The sequence below is a fragment of the Sapajus apella genome, unplaced genomic scaffold (genome assembly GCF_009761245.1).
Source record: "Sapajus apella isolate SASKATOON/1434 unplaced genomic scaffold, GSC_monkey_1.0 scaffold166, whole genome shotgun sequence".
Classification (NCBI taxonomy): domain Eukaryota; kingdom Metazoa; phylum Chordata; class Mammalia; order Primates; family Cebidae; genus Sapajus; species Sapajus apella.
The window spans coordinates 1203330-1222326 of record NW_022437106.1 but is presented as its reverse complement, the minus strand read 5'-3'; the positions used below and the strand labels follow the sequence as shown (position 1 = coordinate 1222326).

Sequence of the window (18997 nt, the reverse complement as noted above, 5' to 3'; positions counted from 1 at the left end):
GGTGGTGCATGTCTGTAGTCCCAGATACTCGGAACGCTGAGGTGGGAGGATTGCTTAGGCCTGGAAGGTGGAGGTTGCAGGGAGTGGAAATCGTGCGGCTGCACTCTAGCCTGGGTGACAAAGTGAGATCCTGCCTTAATAATAATAACTGAGACCACAAATATTATCAAAGTTCAAAGAGATAAAGAGATAACTACAGGTTAATATGGAAAAGACTTCATGAAAAAGAGAGATCTACTTAATAACTCAGTAAGGGATATGCGTATCTGTAGCAGGCAGTGCAAGGGCCTGAACTGAGCAAGACTTAGGGGGACCACAGTTTAACAGAGATAAGCAATCCAACAGTCAGTCAGTCACCCTCCACTCCACATCTTTCATTAATTAGCTGTATTATATAGGAATCTCTGATCCTTATGAAGGGGATGATCTCAGACTTCTGGTCTTGAAATGTTGTGATCCAAAGAGAAGAAAAGAGAAAGGCACCAGTGAGTAAGGGAAGCAACAGAGCAAAGGTACAAAGTGGACAGCATGAGCTGGACATTCTCTTAGAACACAAAGCAGACCCAATGGTGACTCTGTTGAGGAAATACTCATTCAATCCACATATGTTTATTGAGTGCCTATTATGTACCACACACTGTTTTAAGTGCTGGGAACACACTACTCAAAACAGAAATCCCATCTTTCAAAGACCCAGCATCCTAGAGGAGAAAGAAGTGACTTAAAAAATTAATAAGAAACTATATTGTATGTGAGATGATGAATAGTGCTATAGAGTAAAATGAGGCAGGAAGAGCCACAGGCACTTTCAGGAAGCTGCTATTCTAAATTAGGCGGTCAGGGAAGGCTCAGTAAGAACGTGAAATCTGAGCAAACACCTGAAGAAGGTGAGGGGCTGATGGAAGCAGAAGTCGGAAGCAAAGAGCAGCATATAGGTGGTGAAGCAGGCGTATAAGAGACTAGGTTGGAAAAGTGAGGAAAAGCAGGTAAATCTTCTAGAAAGAACTCTAGGTCTTAGAGTCTGCAGATTTATATTTCAATCAGAGAATCATTATCTTAGCATTGGAGAGAACTTTACAGTTCATTCAGTACAACAGCCCATTATATTATTATTGGGTTTTGTTTTGTTTTTTGAGACAGTCTCACTCTGTCGCCCAGGCTGGAGTGCAATGTGTGATCTCAGCTCACTGCAACCTCCACCTCTCACGTTCCTCTCCTGCCTCAGCTTCCTGAGTAGCTTGGATTACAGGCATGTCCCAGCTAATTTTTTGTATTTTTGGTAAAGACAAGGTCTTTTTTTTTTTTTTTTTTTTTAAATGGAGTTTCACCATGTTGGTCAGGCTGGTCTTGAACTCCCGACCTCAGGTGATCTGCCCGCCTTGGCCTCCAAAGTGCTTGGATTACAGGCGTGAGCCACTATGCCCAGCCGAGACAGGGTCTTGCCATGTTGGCCAGGTTGGTCTCAAACTCCCGGCCTCAAGTTATCTGCCTCCATTGGCCTCCCAAAATTCTAGAATGGCAGGTATCAGCCACCGTGCCCAGCCATATTATTTTTAATACACACAGGGTCTTGCTTTGTCATCCAGGCTGGAATGAGTGGCACCATCACAGTTCACTATAACCTCAAACCGCTGGGCTCAATCCTCCCATCCCAGTCTCCCAAGCAGCTAGGACTACAGGCACACACCATTGTGCTTGGCTAATTTTTCTTATTTTTTTATAGAGATGTTGGTCTCGCTATGTTGCCCAGGGTAGTCTCGAACTCTTAGCCTCAAGCGATCATCCTGCCTCAGCCTCCCAAAGCAGTGGAATTACACACATGAGCCACCACACCCAGTCCCCATTAGATTACTAAGTCCATATTACTCCTCCCAGGTGACCACCTTGTCTTGACCTGAGCAATCTGGTGGATGTATCTATCTCCCAAGACAGTCTGTCCACCCATGGATAGCCCTGCCTTAGGCTTTAACTTGGGCAGAAATATGTTTGCTAATAATATCTACTCTTTGGTCTTTTTAGGGGTACTTTGTATTCTATATATTTCAGACATTTGAAGATACCCAGGTCTCCAAGATTCCTCTCCTCTTCAGGTTAAAGTTAGCTGATTATTTTAACTTTTTTTTTTTTTTTGAAACAGAGTCTTGCTCTGTCACCTAGGCTAGAGTGCAGTGGCAGTGTCACAGCTCACTGCAGCCATGAACTCTCAAGATCAAGTGATCCTCCCACCGCAGCCTCCCAAGCAGCTGGGACTATGGGTGCATGCCACCATGCCCAGCTACTAATAATTTTTTTTTTTTTTGCAGAGATAGGTTTCCACTATGTTGCAAAATTTGAGACCAGGCTGGTCTCAAACTGCTTAGCCCAATGGATCTGCCTGCCTTGGCCACGCAGAGTGCTGAGATTACAGGCATGAGCTACCACGCCAGGCCTATTTTAAGTGACATGGTCTCATGCCTGTACCAGTAAGGGAGTCTCAGCTGCAAGCCACCAAAACTGACTTGGGCAACTTAAGTTATGAAAGACAGGAATGTATTGAAAGGGTATGTAGTAGGGCACAGAAATGAGGATAAGCTGAAGAATCAGATGGTAGAAAACAATAGCAACTCTAGTATCCAGATATTAGGAATTAGCTCGTGGTTGTGATGAAGCAGCTGCAACTGTTTATTGAACTTTATTGTTACTGTATCATTCAACCAAAGCTTCCCATTAAAGGAGGAAAGCATCTATTTGCCTAACATCTGTTGGCCTGACCTGAGCCAAGTGTGCCTACCACCTAGTTGGTCAGGGATGAACTGTTCTCCAAAGCAAAGCTAAGCTGTTATTCCCAGAAGAACCTGGGCTGGATGCTGGACAGGCCAAAATAACTTACGTCTACTGAATTCTCTCAAAATATGATGCTTCAAATTCCACATAATCAAGATATGGAGGAGCAAAACCAGGGTACTTTCTCTACACATGCTGTATGCCTGGGAAAGTGACCAAATTTGTGCCTGTTTCCTGTCAGACAGTGATGGTCACAAACATATTTGGTAGTTCCTATGACAATAAAAGAAAATGTGTGCAAAATGCTTTATAAACTCGAAGCTAACTGCAGTACTTAATATAGTAAATGCTTGTCACAGCCATTTTACATAGATTTTATTTAATCTTCAAAACTACTCTATTTATTGATTATAGGCTAAAAAAAAAAAAAATGAAGGTGGAGATTATGAGCAAAAACTCTAGAGTCAGACTAAGTTCAAATCCTGACTCCACCCTGACTTGTGCAACCTTCAGCAAGTTACTGTTTCTGTGACTGTTGCCTCACCTGGATATGGGCATAATACTAACCATCCACAGGGCTGATGTGAGGACTGTGAGTTAATACAAGTAAAATTCTTAGACCTGTGACGGGTATATGTAGCAAACACATAATACGTATTAGCTATTATTATGAGTGGCACTAATTATTCCATTTTTGCAGGTGAGAGAAATGAGGCATCAGACAGATAACTTATAAGTTCTCAAAGTTTAAAGTGGTAAAGCCAGGCTGGGTGCAGTGGCATGTGCCTGTAATCACAGCAGCTCATGAGAGCAAGGCAGGGGGATCTGAGTCCAGGAGTTGGAGGTTTTGGTGAGCTATGATCATGCCACTGCACTTCAACCTGGGCAACATGGCAAGACCCTGTCAATCAAGCAAGCAGTACAGCCAGAAGTTGAACTTCATTGTTGGTACTCCTGACTACGATACTGTTTTCAAAAGTTAAAAAAAAAAGTGGCATTTGGACTTTAACCCTATCCTCAAGTAACATAATTAAGGATATTTACAAATGAACTCAAACACAGGAGAGGCAAAAAGGAAATGATCTTTTTTTTTTTTTTTTTAAGTTTTTTGAGACAGGGTCTCCCTTTGTCACCCAGGTTGGGATGTGTGGTGTGATCATGGCTCACTACAGCCTCAATATCCTGAGCTCAAGTGATCCTCTTGCCTCAGCCTCCAGAGTAGCTGGGACCACAAGTGCATGCCACCATATGTGGTTAATTCTTAGAAATTTTTTGTAGAGGCAGGGTCTCACCATGTTGCCCAGGCTGGTCTTGACCTTCTGGGCTCCAGTAAGAAGGCTTCCACCCCAGCCTCCCAAAGTGCTGGGATTACAGGCATAAGCCACCGTGCCCAGTTTGTTTCATGTCTTTAGAATGTTAGCTTGCAGGATAACTAGATATCTAGAGAAGGCTGAGAAAAGTCACATCATTATGTTGTAGTGGAAAAAAAAAATTCTCTTTGTCTTAATTGGAAATTATACCTTTCCAAGAATAAGATTTTTAAAAACTGAATTGATGCTGTCAATCTCATTTCTTTCTCTTTTTTTTTTTTTTTGAGATGGAGATCGCTCTTGTCACCCAGGCTGGAGTGCAATGGCACAGTCACGTCTCACTGCAACCTCTGCCTCACAGACAGGTTCAAGCAATTCTCCTGCCTCAGCTTCCTGCCTCAGCCTCCTGAGTAGCTGGAATTACAGGCACCTGCCACCATACCTGACTAATTTTTGTATTTTTAGCAGAGACAGGATTTTACCATGTTGCTCAGGCTAGTCTCAAACTCCTGACCTCAGCTGATCCACCCACCTTGGCCTCCCAAAGTGCTGGGATTACAGGCATCAGCCACCACTCTTGGCCTGTCAATGTCATTTCTGATGTCAATCTCACTTCTGATTTGAGGGAAAACAAATACAAAACATTTATCACACTTAGAAAAGCAGAAATATAACTGCAGAAGAGACGTATGTTAGAAGAGACAGTTAACGGTTAGCTGAGCCCACTGAAAATAGGCGAATGTATCTCTCCTCATTTATAAATGGTGAGTATACATTAGTAAGCCTAAATTTTAAAAAGGGGAAGTAATTATATATGTAGCATTCAAACAACGGCGCTGTCCAAATCAGTTCATAAGCCATACTGAAAACTTTCTCAATGAGAAAGACTAGAACACAGTTGTTGATAAGGTTGTACAGCTTATTATTTCAGTCATATGCTACTACTGATAGTACTGGTACCATGTTTTTGAGACAAGGTCTCATTCTCTTCCCCAGGTTAGAGTAGTGTGGTGCAAACACGGCTCACTGCAGCTTCAACCTCCTGGGCCCAAGCAAGCCTCCTACCTCAGCCCTCCGAGTAGCTGGGACCACAGGCACACATCACCATGACTGGTAATTTTACTTTTTTGTAGAGATGGGGTCTCACTATGTTGCCCAGGCTGGTCTTAAACTCCTGGGCTCAAATGATCCTCCCTCCTTGGCCTCCCAAAGTCCTGGGATTACAGGCATGAGCCACGTGCTAGGCCTCATTCAACGGATACTTATTGCTCACCTACCACAGTTCTAGATGAGGGTGAGGTGGTGAACAACACAAAGCCCTGCTTTCATAGAGCTTACACTGCAGGGAAGCATTACAAAGAAGAAACTGCGGCTCAGTTACCCGCTCTGTCAGACTCTAAAGCCTATACCGTATCTTTGAAGCACATCATCTCTCAGTGGATACAGCTTTGCCTTAAAATATATGCCTGAACATGCACTCCTGACACTACAGTCTAGCACAATTTAAGCTTTCTGTGTGTTGCCAGTCCAGTGACATCTTCTCAAGTATTCCTCCCCCAACTCTCTAACTATAAAAACTGCCCTATCAGCGGTAAATATATCATACTGACATGTATAAACTACCCTCTCTCTCATTAATCCCTAAACTACCTGAGGGCAAGAACTGTGTCTTAGCCATCTTTGTAAGTCTAGAAGATGATATACACAGTAGATATTCAAAAAATCGTTGAGAGGAATTAATGAGAGTAGTTTCAACAGAGTTGAGGGTAGAAGCCAGTGTGCAATGAACTAAGGAGTAAATGGAGGAGAAGCATGTAGAGTCTGCTTCTTAAGGCTAAGTCTAGAAAGGAAAAGTAGGATAAATGGTAGTAATCTGAAGGAAAATTATGATCACAGGAAAGTTTCATTTTTTTTTTTTTAATGAATGAGAAAGACTTGAACACAGTTGTTGATTAGGTAGTACAGCAGAGTCAAAAGAGCAGAATTTAGAGTCTGTTAGACCTGAACTCTGGCCCTGTCACTTATAGCGACCTGAGACAACTACAGTGTCTGGTAAACAGAAGGTATTCAATAAATGGTTTCAATGATTTTTACTATAGGTAGGAGCCTGGACATTGGTGTTCTGACCCCTCCCACATAGCTTGTGCTCTAGTCTAGATTCTCTAGATGTGTGTGTGTGTGTGTGTGTGTGATGGCAAAGAAACAGCATCTCTTTTGCTTCTGTAACACCCATTGTGCTATTCCCATTTCCTTGTGAGTCTGGATGAGCTCATGAATGGCTGCTGTGGAAAATTACTGACGTCACCAGCTGAATAAAGACTATCTGGAGGAGAGTAAGCAGATGAAACAGATGTTAAATTATCAAATGTACAAGATTTTGGGTTTCTGCCAAAACCTTCATTGAGAACTAAGAAGAGAAAAACTGAAAACACAGAGAACTTTTTTTTTAAGCTTCTGAGCCAGCAAGGTGTTCTCACATTCACTCCAGGCACAGAAACGTGGTAAAACGAAAGAGATGATTATCTCCTCAGTTCCCGTCTCAATATTTCACCCTAACGTGGGGTTCATTTCTGTGAGGTTCCACCCCAGTTCACTTTTCTATTAACCTGACGCTTCCCAGATTCACGAGGTATGCATTTTTATATTGAAGCAATTATTTGTCCAGTCTTCTAATGTTCTGGTCATGAGTTATGTTCACCTATTACCCGTATCTGAACAACACCTCACCCTCTCCCCTCCCTCCCAGGCCACACACCTCCACACTTAAAAAGGGACAGGGAGAAGAATTAAAACTCAGGCTAATGTGACAATTAGGGATGAAAACGCCACATTCACTTAGGATTAACAAAAGCCAGGAAAGATATCGATCTACAGAATTACAAATTAATCGGGCTGGAGACGGTGGCTCAAGCCTGTAATCCCAGCACTTTGGGAGGCCCAGGCGGGCGGATCACCTGTAGTCAGGAGTTGAAACCAGCCTGGCCAACATAGCAAAAACCCATCTCTACTAAAAATACAAAAATTAGCTGGGCATGGTGGCAGGCGCCTGTAATTCCAGCTACTCGGGAAGCTGAGGCGGGAGAATCGCTTGAACCCGGGAGGCAGAGGTTGCAGTGAGCTAAGCCGAGATCACGGCATTGCAATCCAGCCTGGGTGACAAGAGCGAAACTCTGTCTCAAAATAAAGAAAGAAATACATACATACATACATAAAATTAATCACCAAGAACAGAAATGGTGTAAAGCAAAGATGTAATCCAATTGTTTGGAGTTGCAGAGAGAATTGGAACTAAAAGAGATGAGCAAAAAAAGTGGGAAATTTATGCGCCTACAAACCTAATCACAAACATGTCAGTGTGGAATATTCCAAGACATCTCCATCCCACCAGAAAACACACAAAAAGGAGCCATCAACCTACCACAAATGTACAGCGCGAGACTGGAAGGTACCCTAGTCACCCAGTCACTGAAAACAACCTTTCAAATATCTTTATTTTTCTCTCCAAATAAAAAAGAGCCTAGATCAGTAAGCTAAGTATGAGGATAATTTCCAAAATTCCAGTCCTAACCACACCGGGTGATTCCGGCTAACGTATGCCTCAGTTTCCCCCGTGCTAAAATGCAGACACACCGCTGTTCCGAGTCTCAGCCTGATTGGAGCTCGGGTTCTGCACCTGGATCTGAATCCTCACGGGAAAGCCGCAAGTTAACCTGAGGAGGAGTCGGCAGCTGTCCCGGTGCCGGAGCCAGCCAGACTTTTTTTAAAAGCCCCCCGCATCAGGCGCGGTTTCTGGAAAACCGCTCCCGACTGCCAGCGCGGTGGATTCCGGCTCGCGCCCCGGACACCTGAGGTGGCCTCAGCCGCCTAGGGGCAGCCGGCCCGGGGGACGCAGCCGACCTCCCCGCCCCGCCGCGCCCCCGGGCCCCCATTCCACCTGCGGCGCAAGCGAGGTCGGCCCCGCGGCTCTCCGGCCCGAGGCGGTGCTTCTCTCTCACCGGCGCCTTCGGCCCATGAGTCCCTCGGTCTGACAGTCCGACCACAGCTGCCCCGCATCCCCCGCCTGAGGGAAAGGTGTGGGCGCCGGCGAGTCCCCGCCAACTCCCGCCCGGCACTCACCTGCCCCGCTGGCCACCTCAGCGCCAATCCAGGTCGGGTTAGCAGCTTCCAGGCTCGCACCGTCAGGGCTCAGCGGCGTCTACGCGCACGCGCGGCGGGGCGGGGCACGTGCGACCGCGAGGCATGCTGGGGGCTGTAGTTGTTCCCGCCCACTTGGCGGGACGCGGCCGGGAGCTCTGCGCCCGATTCCCAAGGCCGGCACGCATAGCGATGCTTTCCTCTCGTCTGCACCGCAGCCTGAGCAGCTTAGGACAGTAGGGTGTGGACCAGCAGTCAGGGTGGGAGATAGACGGTGCAAATCACTTGCTAATTTTCTAAATATTTTTCATCTAGGCCAGGCACGGGGACTGATGCCTGTAATCCCAGCACTTTGAGAGGCCTAGGCGGGCGGATCGCTTGAGCCCGGGAGTTTGGGACCACTCTGGCCAACAAGGCGAAAACCCATCTCTATTAAATATACAAGAATTAACTGGGCATAGTGGTGCGCCGCTATACGAGAGGCTGAGGTGGGAGAATTGTCTGAGCCTAGGAGGTAGAAGTTGCAGTCGGCCCAGATTGCGACGCTGCACTTCAGCCTGGGCCAGAGTGAGAACTCTCTCTTAAAAAAAAAAAAAAAAAGGCCGGGCACGGTGGCACACGCCTGTAATCCCAGCACTTTGGGAGGCCGAGGCGGGTGGATCACGAGGTCAAGAGATCGAGACCATCCTGGTCAACATGGTGAAACCCCGTCTCTACTAAAAATACAAAACATTAGCTGGGCATGGTGGCGCGTGCCTGTAATCCCAGCTACTGAGGGGGCTGAGGCAGGAGAATTGCCTGAACCCGGGAGGCGGAGGTTGCGGTGAGCCGAGATCGCGCCATTGCACTCCAGCCTGGGTAACAAGAGCGAAACTCCGTCTCAAAAAAAAAAAAAAAAAGAGTGAGAAACCAAGACACAAAACTATTACAAAGCTGTTTATTTAAATAAAAATTGTTTAAAACTCGAACTCATTCTCCATTCTCTGGTTCAAGAGAACCTGAGGTGGCCTCGGCCGTCTAGGGGCAGCTGGCCCGGGGGATTCAGCCGATGCAGAACCAGAATTCACTTAAACCAGAGAATGAAGAATGAGTTCAAGGTGTACTCTCCTCCGTGGCAGGCGAATCTAACAGCAGCATTCTCAGGTCAGTTTGCTCCCTCACTGACGACAACACGGAATGGGAAGGTTGGTGAGTCCTCCTGCGCCCAGGAAGGAAAGCGAATTTTTTTTTTTTTCTTTTGAGACTGAGTCTTTCGCTCTGTCACCCAGGCTGGAGTATAGTGGCGCGATCTCAGCTCACTGCAACCTCTGCTTCCTGGGTTCAAGCTATTCTCGTGCCTCAGCCTCCCTAGCACCTGGGACTACAGGTGGACACACACCACCCCGCCCAGCCGGAAAACAAAATTTTCTGAGTACCTTCTGTGTCAGATCCTATGCTGTGCAATTCCTGTCTCACGTCTCACCCTCACATCCACCCAGGGTTCATTTCACCATTCATGGCTCCTAACCCTTGTGCTTCCACTAAAGCTATGTTTACAAATATCAGGCTCTCCTCTCCTGGGTTATGTTTTTGAGAGGGAGTCTAGCTTTGTCACCCAGCCTGGAGTGATGTGGGCTCGCTGCAACCTCTGCCTCCCCTGTTCAAACAATTATCCTGCCTCAGCCTCCTGAGTAGCTGGGATTACAGGCACCCGCCACCACACCCAGCTAATTTTTGTATTTTTAGTAGAGATGGGGTTTCACTGTGTTGGCCAAGCTGGTTTCTAACTCCTGACCTCGTGATCTGCTCACCTCGGCCTCCAAAAGTGCTGGGATTACAAGTGTGAGCCACTGGGCCCGGCCCTCTCCTGGTTCTTAAATGAAACTGAGCATCAGTCAGGGAGAGGGCACTAAGTGCCCAGGTGTCTGACTGCAGCTGAACAGAAATTTCAACAGTTGTCCCATGTTCTGCCCACAACCTGACATCTGGGTAGTTCTGATGCTAGAGTTTGCATGAATTTAAACCAATCTTAAATACAACAGATGAGTTAACATAGTGAGACCCTGTCTCTACAAAAAACAACAAAAAATTAGCCAGGTGTGGTTGTGTGTGCCACAGTCCCAGCTACTCAAGAGGCTGAGGTGAGAGGATCGCTTCAGCTCAGGAAATCCAGGGTGCAGTGACCTGTGATCACACCACTGCACTCCAGCCTGGGCAACAGAGCGAGATCCTGTCATTCATATATATATAAAAAATATGTTTTCCAGTGAGCATGCAGGCCACCCAAATACATCTAATTAAAATGTTACCTAGGGAAATCAGATTACAAAGTTGCACACAATGTGTAAATACAAAAACAAAGGAGAAAGGAAAAGGAAAGACAGAGATACACCAACAAACCCACCTATCTAGATAGTCCAGGAAGAAACCAGGCCAAACTGCCAATCACTAGAGATCATGAGTCTAACAGAATTGTTAGACAAGACTGTTATATTTCCTTATTCTGTATGAGGAAATGTATTAACTAAAATCCATGGTATCCTATATCCCCAGTATGTCTGGTATGTAAGATAAATTCTCAGATTACAGATAAACTGATAGTAACTGCCGTCTGGAAGTCGCCCATACCAGAGAAGGAAGCAGAGTATCTGGTCAGAGTCCAATGGCTTAACTTCCTTATATCAGACTTAGTATCTTTTCAAGATTTTTAAGAGATGAATAGAGTAACTCTTTCTGGAAGTCGAACAAATGGCTTTATGCTATTCCTGCTTGCTTGCTATACTAGCCTATATTCAGAATTTGGTTTTCAGAATTGCCTTCTAATGGTTTTTCCCAATAGGTTGAGCTCTTCTCTTCTGGCTTTAAGTGACAAAGTCTCACTATGTCACCCAGCCTGGACTGAACTCCTGGGCTCAAGTGGCCCTATTGCCTCAGCTTCCCAAGTAGCTGGGACTGTAAATGCACATCATTGCAACTTGCTTTTCTGCCTACTTTTAGATAAAACTGGAACCGATTCGTCCTCCCCTCCCTCACAACATTCCTAACAACTAGGCAATCTTCCAGCTTCTGACTGACCTGGGAGATTGAGGGTAGGTCGCTAAACTCAGCGGTTCCAATCTCTGGGCCCAGACCAGTCTCAGAGCCTTAATAATGGGTATTGATTTCAGTGTGTCTCTTGGGGCAACACACAGTCAAGTCACTCTTCCTCCACACAGCAATATTTGAAGTGCCGACAGGTTTTCTCCTGTAGATAAAGGGCCCTAGCAATCCTCCACCACCTCTTTGGAGGTTGGCTCTCCAGTTCACCTCTGTTCCTCAGACTGGTTATCCAAAATTGAACCTAATGATAAGAGTGTGGAGCTGTAAGCCTCTGGTGGCTTTTGGGCACTGGACAACATTGACACATCCTAAAACAGTCTTCTCTCAGTTCTGATGCATACTGAGTTTAAGATGAACTTATTTAGGGCACATCATTTCAGCCTACTTAGGTTAGAGATGAAAACTTATTTTGCCCAGTAAATGTACTTGTTAATTCTCCCAGTTTTGTGTCATCTGCAAATCTGATAAAGCTTTCATCTTCATCTAAGCTGAAAAATACATAGGATGTGAATGGGCTAACACTAGTGCTCTCCTTGCAGGTAGGTAATTAACTCAATCTTTGGCTACAGTTGCTTCAATCAGCTATAAATCCATGCAGCAAGGAAGTCAGGTGCCGTGGCTCATGCCTATAATCGAAGCACTTTGGGGGTCTGAGGTGGGCGGATCACTTGAGGAATTCAAGACCAGCCTGGCCAATACGGCCAAACCTCTTCCCTATTAAAAATAGAAAAATTAGCCAGGGGTGGTGGCGGGTGCCTGTCATCCCAGCTACTTGGGAGGCAGAGGTTGTGAGACTGTGCTACGGCACTCTAGACTGGGTGACAGCAAGACTCAACAACAAAGTCCATGCAACAAGGAATAAAGACTGTCAGGTGCCCTGATGAAATCAATAGACTCACTTAGCATTTCCCTGATATATAAGCCTCATCAAAAGATGAAATGAGGCTGGACTCAACTTTAGCTGAGTAACCCTTATGAATCACATCAGGGTTTGTTTTTTTGTTGTTGTTTATATTTTTTAAGTATTTGTTGTAGTTCCAAACTTCATTACTTATTCTAGCCAAAAATAATGTAAATAAAAGGTTGACTCAATCACTGAGTCCAGGTTATTTTGCTAGACCTAGATAAAATTCACTTGTAGAAGACAGTACCAGAAATTTCATGCTACTTTATAAGCAAATGAACACATGAAAAGGACTAAACAAGGCAGCTGGAAAATATGCCTTGAAAGAACAGAGATCAAGTATGAACTACATTTATTATGCAAGTTTGTGTTGTTGTAAACAAGAGTAAACTTCAATGCACGTTGTTTCTGCATTGTTGAGAAATGTGGGACCTTGAGAAATGGGAAAGCACCATGGAAGAAGAAAATGCTGTATTAATTTAAGGTAACATTCTTGACGTAAAATAAGGCATTACAGTAACAGAATTTTCATGCCTCAGCAATTCACAATGATTTTTCGTTTAATTCTCTTCCAAGTCTACAGACATAATTCTGCTTTGACCTTCATCACACTTTCATATGGTTTTAACAGGGGATACACCTCCTCTTCTAAGAATCTCTGCACCTGCCAGAGGAAAGCAAATACAAAAGAAAACGTTAAGATATTAACGGATAAGACCTTTTCCAATGTCAGGTGATACCACTGAAACCTAATTTGATAAGCTTTTACTCCACCAGAGCTTGTTTTCCTCAACTGCCTATCAGGAATTTCTGCCTAGACACACGTGATTTAACCCACCATGCCCACATGACCACCAACCTCTCCCGCAAACTAGCCCAGCCTGTGTTCTCTCAGGTGGTTTCACCATTTCCATCCAATCTAAAAATCATCACGGCTTCTTTCCTCCTGGTTTTCAGCCCTCTTCATGTAGCCACGAGGAGTTCATCCTCCTCTCCCTCCCCGGTCTGCATCTCCCCACCACCTTCACCATCTACTGCTTGGCCCTCTGCAGTGGCCTCCTTATCGGTCTCCTACCGCCAGTTTTAAGTCTTTCAGCCCTCGGTGCTTGCACGTAGTGCCTGGTACTATAATGACCTATTTACAAGTCTTCACCACTAAGTTTTGACTTTTCTGAAGATGAGGATTATCTGTTCATCTTTATTTTGTTTTTTTTTTGAGACGGAGTTTCACTCTTGTTACCCAGGCTGGAGTGCAATGGCGCGATCTCGGCTCACCGCCACCTCCGCCTCCTGGGTTCAGGCAATTCTCCTGCCTCAGCCTCCTGAGTAGCTGGGATTACAGGCACGCACCACCATGCCCAGCTAATTTTTTTTTTGTATTTTTGGTAGAGACGGGGTTTCACCATGTTGACCAGGATGGTCTCGATCTCTTGACCTCGTGATCCACCCGCCTCGGCCTCCCAAAGTGCTGGGATTACAGGCTTGAGCCACCGCACCTGGCCCTATTTTGTTTTTGACACAGGATCTCACTTTGTCACCCAGGCCAGAGGGCAGGGGTATGAACACGGCTCACTGCATCCTTGACCTCCTAGGCTCAAGCTATCCTCCCACCTCAGCCCCCTGAGTAGCTGAAACTACAAGCGCACGCCACCAAGCCTGGCTAATTTTTGTATTTTGTGTAGAGACAGGGTTTCACTATGTTGCCCAGGATGGTCTTGAACTCCTGAGCTCAAGCAATCCTCCTGCCTCAGCCTCTCAAAGTGCTGGGATTATTGGTGTGAGCCTGGCCTATCTATTCATTTTTCTTTTTTTTTTTTGAGACTGAGTTTCGCTCGTTACCCAGGCTGGAGTGCAATGGCGCGATCTCGGCTCACCGCAACCTCCACCTCCCGGGTTCAGGCAATTCTCCTGCCCCAGCCTCCTGAGTCGCTGGGATTATAGGCACGCGCCACCATGCCCAGCTGATTTTTTGTATTTTTAGTAGAGATGGGGTTTCACCATGTTGACCAGGATGGTCTCGATCTCTTGACCTCGTGATCCACCCCCCTCGGCCTCCCACAGTGCTGGGATTACAGGCGTGAGCCACCGCGCCCGGCCTCTATTCATTTTTAAATCCCCAGAATTAAATACAGTACCTGAGCACCTGGTATACACTCAGGCATTTCAATCTTTGCAACACTGGGGTATCCACCTGACAATAAAATCTAATTCTTTGTCCATTACACCACATTCTCAAAACCAAAAGAGAATACAAAGAAATACTTAAGGCAGCTCAAAACACATCTTGGTCAGGTGTGATGGCTCACGCCTGTAACCCCAGCACCACTGCACTCCAGCCTGGGTGACAAAGAGACCTTGCCTCAAAAAAACAAGATAAAACAAAACAAAAAAACCCCACAAAAACAGAAACAAAACCTAAATCTCTAAATTTTAGCCAACAACCTGCTCTGATTTCCTTCTAACTAGCTCCATTGCCACCTACCTCCTGTAAAGCAAAAACATCAAAGAGAGTAGCCTAGGTCCTGCAGCCCAGCAGAAAAGAGGGCTTCTAGGGATGACTCCTCAGATGCCTTCTGATGTATGCTTACCTGCTGGGAGGCGCGACCAGTGAAAGAAGAAGGATCCAGTAAACGATCCAACTGGGAGTGAATGGGACTAAAGTAGGCATCAGCCTGGATACGCGCTATGAGGTCATTGTCACCCCCTTCCTGCTTAACCACAGCAGCTGCCTGCTGAGAAAGCACTCTGATTTTCTCATGGCAATCCTGGGAAAACAGTGAAATATTGTCAGTTTTCCACTAACAGGGCGTTTGAACACTCTTTAAAAAACTCATCAGATACGTCACCTCTATGCTGTCTGTACAGCTCTTCTGCACAAAACCCCTCTAGACTGAGGTGGTTCCCCTGTCTGTCTCCAACAGGGCCTTCACTACTCTCTGACTACATTTTAGGACAAGCCTGAAGTGGATGCCCTTGCCCTGGCCCTCTTCTGTAAACCCTCATGAATCATTTGCTTGTTTGCTGTTCACTTCCTATGGAATGTCAGACCTCATTCCTTTACTAGGCATGGACTTTTTCTACAAGTGATTAAGTGATTCACTTTTTTTTTTTTTTTTTTTCTTCTTTTTTAGAAAGATTTTTCTTCTGTCATCCAGTCTGGAGTGCAGTGGTGTGATCTCGGCTAACTGCAACCTCCGCCTCCTGGGTTCAAGCAATTTTTGCCTCAGCCTCCCACGTAGCTGGGACTACAGGTGTGTGCCACCACACCCAGCTAATTTTTTGTATTTTTAGTAGACACAGGGTTTCACCGTGTTAGCTAGGATGGTCTCAATCTTCTGACCTCGTGATCCGCCCGCCTCAGCCTCCCAAAGTTCTGGGATTACAGGCGTAAGCCACCATGCCTGGCCTTAGTGATTCCCTTTAACAAACTGAGTTCACCATAATCATCCTCCATAGATGGCAGAATATGGCCACTGCTCTGTACCATTACTGTGACTGAGGTAATGACATAAACACCTTCCTTTATCTGCTCTCCTTCATGGAGGAGAAAGCAGGACCAAACGTGCACTCTTAACTTATCCAGGACCATGAGGGGTTACAGACCTGGCGGCTACCTCCGGCTTTGACCATGGCCATGATGATGTTCTCTGTGGCCATGAAAGGCAGCTCTTGCCGAATGCGCCGTTCAATTACCTATAGGAAAAGATAAAGTGAATGGCCAAGAAAGGTGCCTCAAGGCTAAAGACATAAACACAGCAGGATGTCAAACAAAATGCACAGCACAGACACTACCACATTATGGAGAGAGTAACGGGTTGTTTTAATAAATATACGATGTTTTTTCAGTTTTCTTACCAACTCAGACTTTTGATTTTTAAAAAAGGGAATATTAATTTAAAAAGTTGTCACATACAAAGAATTCTTAAAACCCCATTTGTTACATTTCAGTGCCCACCTTCAAGAGCTAAGTATAGGAGACAAATGAACCCATCTGCCTCAGGTACTTAAATACAGGCAAATGGAGCCATCTACTCTGCTCAGTCATGCCAGAGCTGATGATTCATGCTGCTAGATAGTTTAAGGCAATTTAAAATACTTTTTTCCTTTTCTATAAATGTGTCTATGAATCCCACAGAGCTAGTTTCCTAGAGGCTGTGAGCTGAAGGATGAGCTCGGGTGGGAAGAAGGCCTACAGGATCTGAATACAGCTCCCTCGACATACCCCAGAGCACCCTCCCTCCCACATTCCAACCCCTCCCTAATACTTTACTTTTTAATTGAGATTCTTACTTTGGGGTACACTACCAATCCTTCAGAAACATTCTGCAGCGTATTCAGTATAGTATCCGCAGTAAGAAATGCCTCAGCCAAACAGATCCGTCTAGAAAACAAATAGCCGTTCAGTATCTCTTTAGACAAATAATTTCAGTGAAATGCAGTGTGTGTCCCAAGAAGTTGCCCTACTGCGTCTCTTTGGGTAATTTCCTTCAATCTCATGACTACCCCAATGACCTCATGACTCTCAACTCTGTCACCTCCAGGACAGACCACTTGCCCAAGTGCCAGACCTTATACCTACTGAGACAACCACCTGCTTGACCCATAGGTACCTCAATCCCCAAACTGAACTCAGCCACTTTCTCACTCCTCCAACTCACCATCACAAACCTGCCCTTCCTCCCTTGTAGTTCCTGCATCAGTAAATGGCAGGAGCACCCCAGTCACCAAGTTCTTTATACTCACTCGGGTCAACCACCAGGGCTGCTAGTCTGCCTTCAACTCTGGATCTGTATCCTTCCTCTCCATTTACATGGCCACTGCATCAACGTGGCTGGCCTTGGACTTTCAAAGTAGCCCCTAACTTGTTCTGACAACATCCATGTCTCCTGACAACCAGCTCTCCAACTGTTGCTAGGGTTTTTCGGCAGGCAAATCAGCAGGCCTACAGGGTCACACCTTGCTAAAAAGTATTCAATGGCTAACTTCCGAATGAATTTGCATGACTTATTTCCAGAGGTAAATCCTGGATTATGCAGAGATCCCATAAAGCTAGTTTTTTTTGTTTTTTTTTTTTTTTTAAAGCCAGAGTTTCGCTCTTGTTAACCAGGCTGGAGTGCAGTGGTGCGATCTCGGCTCACTGCAACCTCCGTCTCCCGGGTTCAGGCAATTCTCCTGCCTCAGCCTCCTGAGTAGCTGGGATTACAGGCGCGCGCCACCACGCCCAGCTAATTTTTGTATTTTTAGTAGAGACGGGGTTTCACCCTGTTGGCCAGGATGGTCTTGATCTCTTGACCTCATGATCCGCCCGCCTCGGCCTCCCAAAGTGCTGGGATTACAGGCGTGAGCCACCGCGCCCGGCTAAAGCTAGGTTTAACTATACATCGGTATCCACTCAAGAAACCCCAGGACAATGCAAGTAGATGGGAGTAATGTCAATCTGCTTTAAATGAGCATATACATAAATAGAAAACCATGCGCATGTTGACACCTCATCAGTAGTTACAAATTATTTCTGACTCATCTCATAGCTAATCAAGATGTCATTGTGCCTAGACACCACAACTGACATCTATCTGCCTTCAGAAAAGGCCCAGAAGACCTTTCATAAACTGGCTACTAGCTGTGACCATGTCCTGCGCCGCCCCCGGCACGTGTTGACTTCATTCCCCAAGGCTACTCAAACAGTAGTAACTCCCTCAAGTGTGTTTTCTCCTGCTTTGTGCCTTTATAATGCTCCTGATCTTTTCTCTTTTTTTTCTGAGATGGGCGAGGCACTGCATGCCCAGGCTGGAGTGCAGTCGTGCGATCTCGGCTCACGGCAACCTCCGCCTTCCAGGTTCAAGCCATTCTTCTGCCTCAGCCTCCTGAGTAGCTGGGATTACATGCGTCCGCCGCCACACCCAGCTATATATATATATATATATTTTGTATTTTTAATAGAGGCAGGGTTTCACCACGTTGGACAGGCTGGTGTCGAACCCCTGACCTCGTGATCCATCCGCCTTGCCTCCGAAAGTGCTGGGATTACAGGCGTGAGCCATCGTGCCTGGCCCCTGATCTTATCTTTAAAAGAGGTGTCTATTTCTTAATTGTTAAGGCATCACCTCTACTGTGAAGCTTTCTGATTCCTCAAACACTATTCCTTCCTCTTTGCTCCCACAGTACCCAGTACACACTTCAATTCTAACACATATTACACTGTCCTTTTTATGTTTTGCCTCCCTCCTAGACTCTGGGCCCCTTGGGGATAAGGAGATTGTAGAGATGCTCAAATATGTCCTTTTACTTCTAGGTCCATCCTTCAGACCTCCTCCCAACTTGGTGTATGTGAGGTCCCCGTGTCACTGACCGGTTGGCACTATCATCCAGTGTGCGTTCAAACCACTGGACAGATGCTGTCTGTAGCGGGTCCATGACAAGGGTCATCAGGTGGCGGGCAAGACTGCAGCAACGTTCTGAACGCATGGGATTCCGCTTATATGGCATTGCACTTGAGCCTGCCCATGTGAAAAAGGACAAGATGCAAAGGCAGAGAGACTTCAGAGGACAGTGAGTAGGCAACTATGCTGTTGAATGAGCTCTCAGCCCCTATCCACAGCCCTCCAGCAGCTCTCTGTGCTCATAGGTCTCTACACAGCACTCACCAATCTGCTGTTTTTCAAAAGGTTCCTCCATCTCCTTGAGGTTTGCCAGGAGGCGTATGTCTGTGCAAATCTGGGGGAGGCAGGGGAACAAGCATCATCCCACACTGTCAGTGTGCAGGAGAGTCTGGGAGCAATGACTAGGCTGACGAAGGAGATGAGCTCTT

At 45.9% G+C, this 18997-nt stretch overlaps 2 protein-coding genes across 13 annotated transcripts in view; both read right to left on the bottom strand.

Moving 5' to 3' along the window:
• The window catches only part of SGSM3 (small G protein signaling modulator 3), a 36980-nt gene extending 28671 nt beyond the window's left edge, over positions 1–8309 (bottom strand). For 6 of the 12 annotated variants that reach the window (XR_004265156.1, XR_004265159.1, XR_004265157.1 and 3 more), the window contains exon 1: positions 8190–8309. The gene's annotated coding sequence lies outside the window, so the exon portion shown is untranslated. The remainder of the gene's footprint in view (positions 1–8189) is intronic. The other 6 variants (XR_004265161.1, XR_004265160.1, XR_004265158.1 and 3 more) reach the window with 2 other exon arrangements.
• A 4215-nt stretch (positions 8310–12524) lies between these two features.
• Positions 12525–18997, bottom strand: part of ADSL (adenylosuccinate lyase) — a 24474-nt gene continuing 18001 nt past the window's right edge. The window contains exons 5-10 of the mRNA XM_032267160.1: positions 18834–18927; positions 18539–18686; positions 16480–16570; positions 15793–15882; positions 14778–14954; positions 12525–12853 (exon numbers count right to left, since the gene is read on the bottom strand). Of these exons, the coding sequence (XP_032123051.1) occupies positions 12767–12853; positions 14778–14954; positions 15793–15882; positions 16480–16570; positions 18539–18686; positions 18834–18927 (687 nt within the window). The 3' untranslated portion in view covers positions 12525–12766. The remainder of the gene's footprint in view (positions 12854–14777; positions 14955–15792; positions 15883–16479; positions 16571–18538; positions 18687–18833; positions 18928–18997) is intronic.